This window comes from Pectinophora gossypiella, chromosome 8 (assembly GCF_024362695.1).
Source record: "Pectinophora gossypiella chromosome 8, ilPecGoss1.1, whole genome shotgun sequence".
Classification (NCBI taxonomy): Eukaryota; Metazoa; Arthropoda; class Insecta; order Lepidoptera; family Gelechiidae; genus Pectinophora; species Pectinophora gossypiella.
Window position 1 is genome coordinate 5,422,926 of NC_065411.1, and position 17,533 is coordinate 5,440,458.

The following is a 17,533-nucleotide window of genomic DNA, read 5'->3' on the forward strand; positions in this document are numbered from 1 at the left end:
CTAAAACAAGGAAGCCCTGTCAATCTGAGTCGCAGTATAACCCGACTGCGTTACCAAGCCCCACGCGCTAATATACGTAATAAGACGGTGTACTTTCTTAATTTGACACGATTTTATTAAATATATTTATACACGGCCGTGTACGAATGTATAGCTAAACAAGCGCCAAGATTTCGCCGCATTTTTGTATCAAGCGCTGTATCTACGGTAGTGGTAAATCAATGTTATTTATGTGTACAATACTTACGCCATAGTAACATCCAGTTGTTTCAGCACTATTCATGACTCCAGTAAAAGGCAAAAAGAAGACCGGTACGATTCCAACCACAGGTATATGCACCGGTTGAACGAACAGGAAAAAAAACATAGTAGTCCACATTATTGCTAGATTATTAGCGCTCTGAAACAAAAAGTGCGAAAAATCACGTCATTTGGAGGACTTATCAATCAAATTGTACAGTAAAACTTATCTAAAACTTTTACTGCACCGAAATAAAAACATTCAAAGAGCAGTGATTAGAAAACAAACATTATAATTAGATGCATAGGCATTTGATAGGCATTTTCTGGGTAAGCTCGTTCCAACGTCGATCTCTTCTTCTTGTGGAAGAACGAAGCAAACCCATCTTAATTTAAAAAAAATGCATGTCAATATATATGATACTAGAATAAACCGTATGAGCCGTGGTAGGCCAGTTGGAAGAACGCTTGACTCTCATTATGTGGTCGCAGGTTCGGACCAAGCACGGGCCTAAACCAATGATTTTAGATTTTTTTTCGAATTTACGTTTGGATTATAAATGATTACCACGTGTTCGGTGGTGCAAGAAAACATCGTGAGGAAACCCACATTCCCGAGAAATCTGTTTCGGAGGTAAATATGAACCTTAACCTGTGTAGGGCTGGTTTTTCCTTCGCAGATTTGAAGGTCAGACAGTCAGTCGTCTCTATAAAAATCTGGATCTGTCAAATCTTGTGAGAAGCCAGATAACGCTAGATGATGATGTGATCCAAGAATAAATGATACAGTCATGAGCAATATAATGTACCCACTTTAGGACTCTGTCGCACTAACATATTTGACATTTAGTGGGAATTACATTTCAATTTGTCAAAAAAGTTAATGTGACATAGTACCAAAGTGTATACATTATAATACTCGTGACCGTACAAATGCGGTCCTACAACCAATCGTACAGTACCTATTATGATTACTTTTAAATTAACTTATTTAAATAGTTTATACACAGAAACAAACACAAAGGCAAGTTGATTACACACAAAACAAACGGTTCAGTGTGGTGAAAACTGAAATTTAGGTAAGCATACAGGGTATTAGTGACATAGTAACGAAAACTTTGAGGGATGATTCAGACCATGATTCTGAGTTGTTATCAAATGGAACTTTCCGTCGTAAAAGTATGGATCGAAAAATAATTTAAAAAAATATGAATTTCTTGACAGGAAGTTCCACTTGATACCAACTCAGAATCATGGTCTGAATCAACCCCCTCAGTATTCGTTACGGTGTCACTAACACCCATACCTACTTGTATGGCTACCGTTTGTACTTGTACGGGGTGTAAGTGACATCGTAACGAATACTGAGAGAGATGATTCAGTTGATTATTCTGAGTAAATATCGAGTGGAATTTTCCATCGCAATAAAATAGAATTGAAAAAAAAAATTAAAACATGAATTTTTCGACGGAAAATTCCACTTGATATTAATAACTCAGAATCATGGTCTGAATCATCCCCCTTAGTATTCGTTACGATGTAACCTGTATATCAAAATCCATTCGTACTTACAACAACAACACAACACAACATACATAACACACACATACATACATAAAATATGCATGCATGCTTAACATTCTTGTATGTGATTTAGTAAGAATCGGTTTGTTTAGGATCGAAAAAGGTACAAACAAACTAACGAGGGACAAATGTTATCTGAATGGTACTTACCCGTTCGCCTTTGAAATTGATAATGCATATAACGACAAAGAATATGGTACCCAGAATACCTCTAAAATTATGGACAGCTATATTTAGTAATCTGTGCAATGGATTCTTTATTGGTTTTTTCTCTTTGTTCCGGCTGTAAAGATGTTATAGATATGGTTAGCAATGAACGAGAATATTAATATTACGTATTTTGAAATACACATATTAATATAACATAATTTAACAAATAAGTAGGTACTTTATTGCACACACAGGAAATACAAAGCAAAAGAGAAATATAAAGACAACAATGCAATAGATATTATTGCCACAAAACAATACTATCGATAGATAGAGCCTCAATATTGCAAGTTCTATCGATACTATCGTGTGGGTTGTTAGGTGAATTACCAACCTCATCAACCCTGGTGTCAAGGTCATTAAAGGCCTTTTTTTAATGTGACTTTTTGTAGATTTGCCGCAGATGGCATTAACTACTTGGCTGGACAAATGGGGAGCGCTGAAGGCTCTCACCCGGTACAACGTTTAAGACAACAAGCCTGTGGGTGCCCAGTAGGGCGCAAACCTTGGCTCAGGGCGTCGTCTGAGAGGAACAATATTTGAAAGAATTAATCGGCCCTAGTGGGTCGATAGCGATAAGCGCTGAATGAGGGAAATCGTCGACCACGCCGACGGGGTCGGTATCGGGGTCCTGAAGTGTTTGGTGTCGCGAGCCGGGTCGTCGGGATCCTATATTACGTCCTCCGGACGCCGATACTTTTCAGTAAGTACCGACATTACTTATTTTCATTAAAATGTAATTGCAGCAGCGATACCATCGATAGTATTGATAGTAAGGCAAGATCTAATCAAAGTCTCAGTAGTCTAAGTCTTCTTCGCTTTTTTAAAACCAACAGGCCTAATGTTGTCGCTGTACAATGCCGCGTGGATCGCCAACCCCACTATTTTATATTATTATTATCTAATATCAGTAGAGCGAAGTGGAAGAGAAGTACGAAGAAGGCAGACGCCACCATCAGATGGGAATAATAAATGCCAAGTAGAGAGAGAGAGAGATTTTCTAATATCACACAAAAGGTAACTAACATAAAGTAAGTAACTAACTACCTAACAATACAATCAGTACATCACAGTTAATCAAAGTATCATCACTTGGATAGGGGCAATAGATTTCCAGTCACCGCCAGGGGGCAACTGGGAATTGGTGCAAATTTTAATCCCGATCGCCACCTGGGGGCAATCCATACGGTGGCGACTGGGAATAACTGTTTACTTTGATTTCGGCTCAGGGCATCAGCTGAGAGGATATTTGAAGTAATCAAGCCTAGTGGGCCGATAGCGCTGGATGAGGGAGCCCTTCGCGTCAACATTTGCCCGCAGGCACTACTTGTATGTACAGTCATGAGCAATATTATGTACCCACTTTAGAACCCTGTCGCACTATCATATTCGACATTTAATGAGACTTACGGTTTAATTTGTCAAAAAAGTTAATGTGATATGGTTTCAAAGTGTATTATTATATTACTCGTGACCGTACTTGTACGTCATTGTTCTTAGAAATTAATACTTACCCCAAAAGCCATGATATCCTGTAATAAAAAATGTTATGTCAGTATTGGAAAAACGCATGAAAGATTATTAATATTTGAGCCACGATATCCTAGTGAAACGCGTTTCGCATTTTGTTAGGAGAAACCCTCGAGTTTGTTTCAAAGTCAATGTTAAATTGTACCTTGTTTGATTAATAAATAATTTTATTGTATTTCATTTCCATATCTCGGGACTATGGTGTCTTACTATTATTATTTATGTCTGTATGTCCCGTGATAAAACGTTCTTATTTCTTATAGTAAGACTTGTTAGTAGCATGAGCATCAAAGTTCAAAGTTAAAAGACCTTGCGATGTAGGTAAATAAATAAATAATGCAGTCAAAAATTGTAAAATTGACGTAAATGGAGGGATCATTAGCCCTTATTTGCCTCACTATAAGGATTTCCAAATCTTTTTGGCACATTAACAAAAGGAAATTAACTTCCTATTTACAAATAATAGAGTCAGTAAGTGTGATATGTTTTATATTATAATAGTGTACTTACGTAGCCCCCATTTTTATATTACACCTATTTTCTGTGGTAAAATACTAAAAACGTTACCACAAAAAGGTAAATATACGAAAATCGCAAAGGAATGTTCGAACTTGACATTTGGAAAAAAGACGATCGTTATATAGAAAAATAAAATAAATTATTTCTAAAAAGTTTATATTTACAATTCAAACAGCCTCTGTGGTCTAGTTACAGGCTTCGGCTTAAGACCTGGAGGTTCGAGTTTGAATTCCGATGAGGATTGTCGAAAGTGTAATTGTCATTATTTTGGTTCGAACTTATTGTCCAGTTAGGAGTATGATTGTCCAAAAACCTCCAAAAACTAAGATGTTTATTTAAATTCAAATTGTTTTATAGTGAACTATTTACTAGGTTTTATACACAGGGCTGATTCATCCTCCTCTGTATTCAGTACGGTGTCACTAAGACCCTGTATACTTATTAATTTATTATCTGATCTGTCAGAATTCGACTTTGACTGTCCTACCAAAATATTCCATAACGGACCATTTTAAATTCTAATGTTCGAGTTCAGCTGTACAATGAACATACATTTACATGCACAGCATCACGTCTGTATCCCTGAAGGGGTGGGCAGAGGTGTATAGTACATCTACTCCTCGCCAGCCAGGCAAAAATACTGGGATCCACGTGATATTAATAATATATGATCCAAATGTGAATTCAAACTCATAAAGTCGAATTTTGTTCAATAAAACTCGAAATAAAAACAAATTCTTTTTAAACAATACATTTATTACAACTCAGCTTTAATGTACTTTAGAATAATTATTATGGTGTATCGTCTTACATAGTATAAACAGAATACCTATAAGAACACGAGTACCTACAATATATTGAAGACTCATTCTAAACCATAAAAACTAAAAAAAACACGAAATTCCACATACTACTATTCTAACACACCGCTGCCGCTTCTTCCACTCTCATCAAAGTCTTTAAACATACCTTTGAGAAAATTTAAAGTAGAAATAAAATAATTAAATTGTGTCTTACACAAACCAGCACCTACGACACAGCAACCGCAAATTAAGTATCTAAAGCTTAGACCAATACCCGTACGACCATTTTATCTACATAGACTAGTTGCCGTGCAGACCTCGATAGTTGACAAGTAAAAAGGCTCACGGCTTCGTTCTCGTGGATTTCCGTAGTCGTAGTAAGTATATTAACTCCATATTTGGACCTTTATCGTGACTTAAAGGACGCTATTACGATGCCTATGCCGCTATTCATCTAACATGCCAATTTTCACTCAATTCGGCTCAGAAGTCCAAGCGTGAAAAGGTAACAGACAAAATGGTTTTCGCACTTAAAATATTAGTACAGTTGCGTCCAATTAGGTAGTGGATGTACATTCAAAACTGGCCAAATAACAGGAGCCCATAAAATTACGGCGATCCACGTCGCAAGGATAGAGATTAATGTGGGCCCTAATCCAGCATGTATCTGTAGAAGAATAAAGATATAGTAAGAATAAAGTATCAACGGCCTCAGTGGTTATGTAGTTAAGCGTTAGGCTCACGATCCGGAGGTCCCGGATTCGAATCCCGGTGGGAAAATACAACAAAAATTACTTTGTGATCCCTAGTTTGGTTAGGACATTACAGGCTGATCACCTGATTGTCCGAAAGTAAGATGATCCGTGCTTCGGAAGACACGTTAAGCCGTTGGTCCCGGTTACTACATACTGATGTAAGTAAGTAGTCGTTATACGAGGGGAGGTCAAAAAGTTCGCGGAATGGAGGGGTTGGAGGGGGTTGGTTTGCTCGTACAGGTAGCCGCTAGTTGCACACCTCATTAACAGTATATGTACCAAGTTTGAAGCAAATCGGGGCATTAACGTTTGAACTATCGACCAGCAAACAAGTGAATCGGGAAGAACTCAGCGAATATGGAGAAAATTGAACACCGCGCCGTCATTAAGTTCCTCACCAAGCAAGGAAAATCCGCTCAGACGATTTTTCAAGAGCTGTTAGCAGTTTACGCGGACTCTGCCCCTGATAAAACCATGGTTTACAAGTGGCATAGTCTTTTCAAGCAAGGAAGAGAGTCGATTGAAGATGACCCCCGCTCCGGACGGCCCATTGAGGCCACCACACCGGAAATCATCGAAAAAGTAGAGAAACTTGTATTAGAAGATACCCGCTTGAAGAAGAAGCAGCTTGCAGCAATGGTCGGTGTATCCGAAACAAGTATTTTAAATATCCTACATCAACATCTTGGGATGACTAAGGTCAGCGCAAGATGGGTTCCAAGAATGCTCACGCCACTTCAAAAAAGCGAGCGTGTCGAGTGTTCTCGCCAGTTTTTAGAGCTCTGTGGAGAGAATAAGGAAGAAGTTATGGCCCGGATTGTTACTGGAGATGAAACCTGGGTTCACCACTATGAACCTGAGTCGAAGCAAGAGTCGATGCAGTGGCATAAAAAAGGCACACCTCCTCCAAAGAAGTTTAAGGTGTCACAATCGGCCGGAAAGATCATGGCCACTATTTTTTGGGATACAGAAGGTATTTTGCTGATTGATTATAAAGATCGTGGTGTGACTATAACGGGACATTACTACGCTTCTTTACTGGATAGATTGAAAGAGGCTATCAAGGAAAAAAGAAGAGGAAAGCTGTCAAGAGGTGTGCTCCTTTTGCACGACAACGCACCCGTCCACACGTGCCATGTTGCGACGGCTGCCATTCACCGATGCGGGTTCGAAAAATTAAACCACCCGCCTTACAGTCCAGACTTGGCCCCCAGCGATTATTATTTGTTCCCAAAAATGAAAAAGGAACTGCGTGGACGAAAATTTGGCGATGATGAAGAAGTCAAGTCTGCAATTTCGGCCTATTTTGACAGCAAAGAGAAATCTTTTTTTTATGATGGAATAAACAAATTATTTGATAGATCCGGAAAATGTGTTAAGGTTAAGGGAGAATATATTGAAAAGGAAAAATAGTTTCGTGTTTAATTTCGACCCCCTTCCCCCTCATTCCGCGAACTTTTTGACCTCCCCTCGTATGAGTCATGTCAGAGACCTTTGGCGGCTTAGTGGTAACGCTGACACCAGGATTGAAGAGGTTGGTAATCCGCCTCACAACCCACACGAGAAAAGAAGAAAAAAGTATCATCACTGATAATGCTGGAAACTGACTCTTCTTGCTAAGTAGAGTTGGGAATAGTTCATTGTGTTCAAATTCAAGGCTGACCTTATGCTAGTTTTTGATCAATCTACTCAGTTAATACCAGACTCACGAGCTGTTCGAGATATTAGTGTCCATTAAGTTAAATAGGTAAAACCATAACTCACCATTTTCATAGTGGGAATTTTGGCTGCGCTTTGTACAATCAAATTTCCTGGTGTGCCTACTGGCAAACAGAAACAATATGACGCAGAAAATCCAGCGGCGATGTTATAAAGCAAGGGGTTTTTGTCAATCATTGTAGCCTGTGAATTATTAAACTAAATTCAATATTACCCCAAGCTGAATTAATTCTAAGGGACTTATTTTCGATCTTTTCGGTCTTAGGTATACTATAAGAATACGTTTATTTCAAAGGATACACCTTCTTTGCGTTATCCCGTTTTACACATGGGCCACTTACCAGACCTGAAGATTTGACAGGTCCCGTTTTTTATACAAGCGATTACCTGTCTGACCTTCCAAACCGTGAAGGAAAAAAAAACAGCCCAATACAAGTTAGGTCACATACTTCTGAAAGGCATTTCTTAGGTATGTGGATTTCCTCACGATGTTTTCTTCACCGCCGAGCACGTGTAACACGGGCACGAGCAAACATGAATCCGAAAACAATTTCGAAAATCATTGGTTTTGGTCCGTGCTGTGATTCAAACTTGAGACCTCAAAGTCAGAGTCAAGCATTCTTTCACCTGGGCTACCAGGGGTCCAGGGCTCTTCAAAGAAAACATAGCTAAGGGTATTTTTTCTTACCGATAGGTTAAATTATACTCACCAATGTCATTCCTATTGGCACGACAACATTAGCCACAGCAACGTTAGAAGCAAAGTTGGTGAGAAATATGGTAAATATTATCACAATAAGAATTATTATGACATTAGGCAAGGGCTTCAGGCCAGCCAACACTTCACCGATTTTCTCATTTAAACCTGTGTATTCTTTCTTTGCAGCCGTAGAAAGAGCAAAGCCTCCACCTGTAAAAGAAAAAGAAATAACTTTGCGAACATCCTTTGTGATTCGAAGAACGCGTGACTGACATTGACTCTAAACCACTGGGTTTGGCTTTATGAGTTTGAATTCATGTTCAGATCATATATACTTGATACCCAGACCTACGACCTCAATGGTTGCAGAGGCGGAGATGGAAGCCATCACAACGGCAATGCAGGATGGAAGGGGCGCGTCATAGGAACTGTAACCTGGAACCTGACAGAGGGCAGCAGTAACTGTCAGTACTATTCAGAGGCGAAGCACAGGAGTCCTAGTACGGCTTTGATATAGACTACTCTGGCGCCATCCCACTCGCGTCAGACAGAGTACTGCGGGGCGGAAGGCAAGAGGCCACTGCCCTATTTTTCCCTAAAAAGTAGCATGGAGGATGCTACACCGACAAGAGCGTGGCTCTTAAATTAGTGATGTGTGATGATTGTTATCACGTAGTTTTGAGGACTTGTGTCCGGTTGATGTCAATATTGTATGTTCAATACTTAAACTTAGCTGGCGAGGACTGGATATGTACTGTGACTGTATACACTTCACATCTTTGCCTACTTCTTCGGTGATACAGGTGTGATACTATGTTATGTTATGTTATGTTATTGAGATACCGGTATTGTATTTATTAAAATCATTGTATTCACTAAATACTAACCCAAAAGGAACATGAAACTCCAGGGCATCGATTTGTTTGTTCTTACCCAATCCAGGACTGATGGAATTCGCTTTCTTGGCAGATCATCGTAGACTGAAAGAGGTTTGTTTTTATAATTCTCTTTACTACTATCTCAGCTGATAGACGACTAATAGAACCGTACTCACATTTTACCTTGCAATTCTTAAATATAGTTAATTTTGCAGCAAACAGAAACATTAGAAAAGAGACACCCATCGCTACGACTGAGTCCCTTATGCTGGAAAGTTAGTTAATGTTTTAAAAGTATTAACTATATGGTAAAAATACTAATTCATGCTTGTAAACACTTGAAAGACAGATTAATTAATTTTACATTTGAAATAAAAAGTAACTTCTTCTTCGGTTGTGAGGTGGATAACCAACTTCATCAACCCTAGTGGCAAGATAATTATTGAATCGCCAAAGGCCCTTGATATGGCCAAAGAAATGGCATGAAACAGTAAGTAAGGATTCTGCAGTGGAACAGGGAGTGAATTACGCTCCACAAAACTTCCACTTGTTTGAGGGGAAAACTGTGCTCAGAAGCGGGACGTATTTAGACTGCCGTACTTTCTATTTCAACTAAAATTAATAAGAGAAAGAATGAAATAATAAAAATACACACATATATGCATAAACTCACACCCGTGATCCCCAATGGGGTAGGCATAGCCACATCAACTTGCAGCCACTGTTGATACGATGTCGTAAGTTAGTTATGATGAACCTTATGGTGATAAGGGATCAGCCTATAGCCCATAACATTAGTCCATCATGTGAGAAAGGACACAGTCCCTCTGTCGAATTTTACGTCATGCCCGGGAAGACAGCAGCTGAACGTGTTCTATGTTTTTTATTTGCTCCCAGAACGGCACAGTATAATAAAAATAATAAATAAATATAAGAGGTACATACAATTTTTTATCTTTAATGCCGTAAAATTCCCGAACTCGATCTGCCCATCCTGGAAATATTTGTGGAGACCGTGAGAAGAACAACAATATGCCACCTCCAAACAAAATAATCACCATCTGTAAAAATACCCATTTTAAGGCTCCAAACATACATACATAAACTCACACCTATGTCCCACCGGGATAAGCAGAGACTCTCTCCTTTCTCCACATTCATCAATCGTTTCATACACGCACGCCGGTTCAGAGTAGATCGTACCGAACCTTTACTATTTCCAATTTGGTCAATTTACGGTTCTAAAGGTCAATATTCTTCTTCTATCGTGTGGGTTGTGAGGTGGAGTACTAAACGCATCAACCCTGGTGTCAGGGTTACTATTGAGCTGCCAAAGACCCCTGACATGGATAAAGGTCAATGGAAATAGGTATAATATGATAAATAAAAAAAAATCTGACTGCTTAAAAAGAAGACATCAAGATAACGCAGGAAAATAGTAGAGTGTGTAATGGAAATCCTTTAGTAATCGCATCAGATTCATATTTAGAAGAACTACTTAGTGTTTCTATTTGAATAGTTAAAGATAACATTTTAAAATAGCTTCAACGCGCAGTACGAATTAGATCAAAGTACAGTAGCCAGTGTTGTGACGTTCACTAGCTTAGTGAATAAGTCGAGATTAGACTGATTATTTTTTTTCTATCTAACAGTAACAATACTGGATGCAGATGCTACTTATAATGTTTATCTCCAAATAACCACTGGCTCTGTTTAAACTGTAAGCGAAAGCGGTGTTTCGTACTAAGTGGAATCCGTAGTAGCTGCTCACCCCAACGGAAAATAGGCGTCATCAAATTGGATCATCCCAACATAACCCAACCTGGAGGTCGACTGAACGGGAATCTGTGATGTTTTCCACGATCTGCCTAGGCACACTGCGATCTGCCGCATCATACCATAGGCAGGCGACTAATGTATGTAGCTGGTATAAAGCTTGTAAGGTACCCTTAATAAATAATCTTTAGGTGGTTCGCCGGAATAATAAATTGGTTACCTAAGGGCCTGTCCACATCACCACGGCACGACGTCGTCGCCGTGGAACGGTGCGGTGCCGTGGCGCGGCACGTTGCCGTAACGTGGGAATTTACGTTGCCGTACCGTAAAAATGTACCTCACGACACCGCAAAGTTACACGTTGCAGTGCCTTGTAAACTTTCGGTACATTCTTCACCAAATAAATAACAGTCTCGTTGTAGATATGGACCGCACAAAACGTATTCTGCTTCTGTTGTGTGTGTAACTTTGCGGTGTCGTGAGGTACATTTTTACGGTACGGCAACGTAAATTCCCACGTTACGGCAACGTGCCGCGCCACGGCACCGCACCGTTCCACGGCGACGACGTCGTGCCGTGGTGATGTGGACAGGCCCTAATCGACATTCTCAGGTTTGCAATTCGTAGGGTGTATAAACCGTGCGAAAATGTTTGGTCTAAGGGTGGTATTAATAAACTAATCTCAGCTGAGACTACTCTCAAGACCATGCTCAAGTCCCTGTTTTTATACAAGAACTATCACATTGACATGATCTTGAGGGCAGTCTCGAAGCTGAGATTAGTTTATTAATACCACACCTAGTGTTGCCTATTGATAGATTGAAAGAAAAAAACAATAGTTTCGATAGCACATTTGGATCAGTACTATCGTCATACAGTAATATTATCGATAGAATTACGTCTGACTATTGCATGGACTATCCATAGTATTAGATAGTATTGATCAAAAACTACCCATAGTACTATCGATATTATACTATCGAAACCACACTACAGCAACAGTACTTGGTCCATGATACAAACATAAGTACTGCTACTTATAATGAGTACATATACTTATTATTAGTACCTACAAGAAACAAAAACACTTACGATTTCCCAAAAACTTAGTGGTCCTAAATCTTCAATATTTTTTTCCATTGTTTTCTTAGCTGCCTCTATTCCTGAGGGTGGTATTTCGGCCATCCTTGCTTTATCGCTTTTCGGTCTAATTCAAAATAAATATGCTTTAACATAATAAAATATTACAATCACACAAACTACGTAACTAATAAGTTTTATGGCGAACCTAGAACCTTAGACGAATCAACCATTGATGTATAAATTTGGGAAAAAAATAGGGTGAAACCATTGCACCATGTGTAAATTATATTACTAGAGGATATAACATAATCAAGAAACTCGACAGCAGCAATTTTTTTAATGCATTTTTTAATCGGAGGCAGGTAACCTATATACTACATCATCAACCAGCCCATTAACGTCCCCACTGCTGAGGCACGGGCCTTCCCTATGGATGGATAGGGAGATCGGGCCGTAAACCACGCGGGCCCAGTGCGGATTGGTGGTTATTAACGACTGCTGAGCCGGGACCAACGGCTTAACATGCCTTCCGAAGCACGGAGGAGCTTGAGATGAAAACTTTTTTTTTGTGGTCACCCATCCTATGACCGGCCTTTGCGAAAGTTGCTTAACTTCAACAATCGCAGACCGAGCGCGTTTACCGCTACGCTCCCGAGTTCCTCCATATACTACTTATTCTACCTAAATTTATATTTTGTAACTGTAGATTTGTCGGTTTAAAAGTAATATTAGTACTCAATATTATAGATAGATGTGACGTCGGCTTAAGACGATACATAGATCGAAAGAATTTCGCATGGGCAGGAGGAGGACCCGGTGGTGTAATGGTTAACACGCTCCTCCCGGCTTGACCAGAGCTGCGGGTTCAAGTACCCTCAGAGCCAGATAGATTTTTTTTCGATTTAAATTTTCTCTTTAGGAGTTTCCCTAAGCATTTGCCTTTTGTAGATACTTACACAAACATACACGCTTATTACCCGATAGGGCAGACAGAGACCACGTTAATCATATAATTATACTATATACTATATACTATATACTATATACTATATACTATATACTATATACTATATACTATATAATATATACTATATACCTAACAAATGACTTTAAGATTTAAATTATTAATGGACGGTCACGAGTAGTAATATGTATACACTTTGAAACCATGTCACATTAACTTTTTTGACAAATTAAACCTTAAGTCTCATTAAATGTCAAATGCGATAGTGCGACAGGGTTCTAAAGTGGGTACATAATATTGCTCATGACTGTCCAGTCATGAGTAGTCAAAGCCGTAATATCATAATGGACATATTATGATATAACGTTTGTTTTTTTTTGTTTAAAATATACTGGGATGTACAGTTATCAGTTACTGCGAATGTACCTTAGAAATCCTAGATATCTAACGATCATCCAAAAATAAGTAAGAAGCTCCATAATAATCATATATGGAATTGAGAAAGCTGAAAAGTTAGGAAATGTCATATACTCTTCAGCATTCGGATATTGCCTGAAATCAAAATATTAATGTAATTTTAATGAACTGTTCCTTGTCTTTTGTTTCTTGTCTATCTGTAGAATCAGATTATTAAAAGTACAATACAATACAATACAAAAACGCTATATTGCACATATAAACACAACACTAAAAATACTAGTAAAAAAATAATCAATTTGATGATCTTACTTTTCAAACAGTCCTTTAAACACCAAATTAGTACCAGTGCCAACTAGGGTACCAATACCACCTGTGAAAACATGCTGAAACTTTAAGAGTGTTCCTTTATAAAAAAATATAATATTTACTTATATAAGTATATATTGATATATTTACCAGAAAATATAAAACATTTCTTGTGGCAAATTTACTTCCATCTGACCTTGAGAGTGTACCTAACTATAAACTAACCAACCTGCTAAGTGTTACTTTTATCTCTACAAATACAATAAAAATATTTTGTTTAAATGAATGAATGAAAATAAAAAAGTTAATATAGTTAAAAAAAAATAGTTAAATGTTGAACCTAGTTTTGGCAACTCTTATAAAACTAATGAAAGTTAATAATTACTTGAAATATTAACGGTTGACGAGTAAACAATCTTGTGCCTAGCTCAAAAAACTTAGTAACGATATAATTTACCTATAGTAGCTGAAAACGTAGAAGCACAAAAGTAGCAGGTGGTCATATCCGAAGCTATTTGTTCACCTTCCACATTCGTTTCATAAATCGATAATATATTTTGCTGTAAACGATAAAATAGTTGTTGAAATTAATATCGCAATAAAGTACTTAGTTCACTGTCTTCTAAACTGTTTTATCATACTTAAAATTTGTCTTTTGTAGGTATTTACACAAACATACACGCTTATTACCCGATAGGGTAAACAGAGACCACATTTTTAAAGTTACTACGATCCTGACACACCACTTTCATTCTTTACTCTCATCAAAGACTTCTGCTAAACTAAAACTAGCTAAGACTTTAATATACTTACTTCTTCAAATACTCGAAGCAAAGCAAAATTTATAGGAACCATCATTGTTGTAGCAGCGGTATTAGTCAGCCACATAGATACGAACATAGTCACCATAGACATGGCGAATAGCAATCTAAATAAAAGACAAACACAATAATATATACTTAACGAGAGATCACCTAAATGACTAGGGGGTGATTCCAATTGCACCTCCCAGCGTATAACTAGGATGTTGAATTTTTGTATGGAAAACTTTAATTAAGCATAAAGTTATATAAGACTCAATTAGACTCTAAAGTGGTCTATGATGCGTGCTATCGAATTGTGATATATCGAAATGTGGTATATGGCACTTACTTGTAATGTGAATATCCGACAATTTTAATAGCATGTAAAGCCAATCGCATGTGTAGCCCCGACTGCTCGACAGCCGCTGCTAATAGCAAGCTTCCTAAAAACACAAGTATTGTGTCCTGCAACAATCAGACAGACTGATTCACAAAAATATCCTGTCGTCTTTATCATGGCGTGTCGCAAAAGAAACTATTTGCCCAAAGTAATTGTACTCATTTACATTATTCCATTCTTCTACTTTATAGACAGTTTCGTATGTGTATGTGTTTTGTAAAAATCACATTGTGAGACTGACCTTTGTTTGGTAAGAATATTGCAGGTTAGAATCACCTGATTTTCCGTAAAACTAAGATGGTTTAGTGTTTCGGAGGGCACGTTAAGCTGTTGGTCCCGGCTATTAGCTGCAAAACAGCTCCACCAACTCGCAGTGGAGCAGCTTGGTGGAGTATTCCTACTCCATACTCTCTACAGTTGATCGAAGGGAGGCTTGTACTCAGCATTGGGACGTATATAGTATGTTTATGTTATATGTCTAACAAATACTTACATTCATGTAGCATTGGGCGACTTGCTCTGTTGTCATAATATCACGTAGTGGAAATATGATGAGTGGAATAAATGAGGTAATCGCTAGCGGTACGCATTCCGTGACCCAGTAGATAGCCATCACAACTAAACAATATGCACACCATTGCCATGGCTGGAAACACATCAAAATATTGATATTGCGTATATGAAACGTTTCAGTTTGGAGAAACGCAAGCTTGGCCCTATAGTGATGAACGGGTTAAGAGAAGAAGAAGAACTGAGGTATAGTTCATCACTTTAGGCCCAAGTTTTAGGCAGACATCATCCCTTATTCGACGTCTACGTGAGGAGTCTCACAACCTATACAAGAGAAAAAGAGTAAAGAGTAACAGATACGAAACATATTTGACTTATTCTTTACTTATCATACGCAGCCATGTACATTCATTTTGCCTGTGTTCATAGTCACTGTGGTCTTGTGTCGTGGTCACTAGCTTGCTTCTTAAACATTCCCCGGTACTGGACTTGCACCAATGCGTTACAATATTTACTAATACAGTTGGAAACACTACCACAATAACTCTGAAACTCTGGTATGTTATGTTTAAAATGGTATGAAATGTTAAAAATATTACCTCGCCAGGCCAAGGGATAATTACAATCAAACCTATAATCATGGATAAAACGCTGACAAGCCCTTGCCAATGTATAGTTACGAATCGCTTTAACTTTGAAAATGTCGATACAGGGTCATCCCCGTCTTCTCTGGAATTGAAAATAAGTAAGGTGAAAGACGAGTGAGGCTCACTGATTGGCTCATTCAAGATGTCGAAAAATCATATAGTCGCGATTGGTTGCACGCGGTCGAGCGACATCTTATTATCTGTGAATTTTTCAGGCGTGCTGAATTGATAGAATCCGTTTGTATGTTATTAAGGGTCTCTACAGCTGCATACATCAAGACCATAACATTCTTCAAGTAGTAAAGTAGATTTTGATTCCCAAAGGAACTGATGCAAATCGCGGTTTTTAAATTTGACTGGTATGGCAGATGTAACCATGTAATTTTATAAAAACTTTGCATATTGTGGTGAGGTGGTTGAAAAGCTGGACTTAGGGTGTTGTCTGAAAGTATTACTAATACAGTTTACTAATACAGTAGAGGAGGGGTCCGAAGCACAAGGCGACTGGCGCTCGAAGAGGAAAAGTCCTCAAATCTGCCGGAGCGGGCTCTTCTCGAAATTAAGCCTTCTTGATCTGGATTATTTTTAAAACTTACGTTGGTATGTATTTGGGTTGGTCAGAATATTCGGCAAATTCAGTTATCATTGCCATAACCTGCGGATCCAGTTCATCTTCGTCAATGTCCTCATTTTCATTGTCTTCATTATCCACAGTTTCTTGATTTTCTTCTCCTTCTTGATTTTCCATTATGTTGTTTCAATTTTTTATTTATTATAATTGTATTTTATTCAATAAGTTGATGCTAATTTTATACTTATTTGGTTGTTGCTGGGTAATGGACTCTAGTGGGCTACGTTTGCTTACATAGGTATATATATAAGATCACGCCTATTTCCTGTTGGGGTAGGCAGAAGCCACGGAATTCCACTTACTACGATCCTAACACACGATTTATAGTTAAGAGTACTCTTGGCCTGGTCTTTCTTTAAAACATTAAGTCTTTGAAGAGAGTAGAGTGGCTCGAAGGGTTATATTCATCTTAGATAACTTTTTGTTAAACCAATGCGATAGGTAGTGCCGACTGTAATGGTCGATAGCCAACTGTGCGTGTGTACTTAAGATAAATTAATACTCGTAAGTTATTGGTGATATATAATTAATACTCGTAAGTTATTGGTGAGGAGCTCGGTGGCGCAGCGATAAACGCGCTCGGTCTGCGATTGTTGAAGTTAAGCAACTTTCGCAAAGGCCGGTCATAGGATGGATGACCACAATAAAAAAGTTTTCATCACGTGAAGCCGTTGGTCCCGGCTGCATTAGCAGTCGTTAATAACCACCAATCCGCACTGGTTTAAGGCCCGCATGGTGGTTTAAGGCCCGATCTCCCTATCCATCCATAGGGAAGGCCCGTGCCCCAGCAGTGGGGACGTTAATGGGCTGGTGATGATAATGATGAAGTTATTGGTGCAAGTCCGGTACCGAGTGTCGAACGGTCAGTGAACCACAGGATCACGGTGACCTTACTTAATGATCTTGACCTGCTGACCTTTTAATGTTATGTAACTTTTTTCTTCTTAATATTTATGGTAATCCTTATGTTGAGAAGTTGTCGGTTACCTCCGTGGTCTAGTGGTTAGAGCGTTAGGCTCACGATCTGGAGGTCCGGGTTCGATTCCCGATGGGGA

General features: G+C 38.5%; 1 protein-coding gene across 1 annotated transcript; it reads right to left on the minus strand.

Moving 5' to 3' along the window:
* Window positions 1-5,424: 5,424 nt before the first annotated feature.
* LOC126369107 (protein I'm not dead yet-like) lies at window positions 5,425-16,595 on the minus strand. The gene is made up of 15 exons (XM_050013399.1): window positions 16,444-16,595; window positions 15,800-15,929; window positions 15,184-15,336; window positions 14,640-14,755; window positions 14,301-14,415; window positions 13,945-14,047; window positions 13,491-13,551; window positions 13,188-13,313; window positions 11,807-11,921; window positions 9,884-9,999; window positions 9,115-9,206; window positions 8,948-9,040; window positions 8,071-8,270; window positions 7,406-7,543; window positions 5,425-5,553 (listed from the first exon to the last, which is right to left on the minus strand). The coding sequence occupies exons 1-15, from the start codon at window positions 16,593-16,595 to the stop codon at window positions 5,425-5,427; spliced, it is 1,839 nt and encodes a 612-aa protein (XP_049869356.1).
* Window positions 16,596-17,533: the final 938 nt, after the last annotated feature.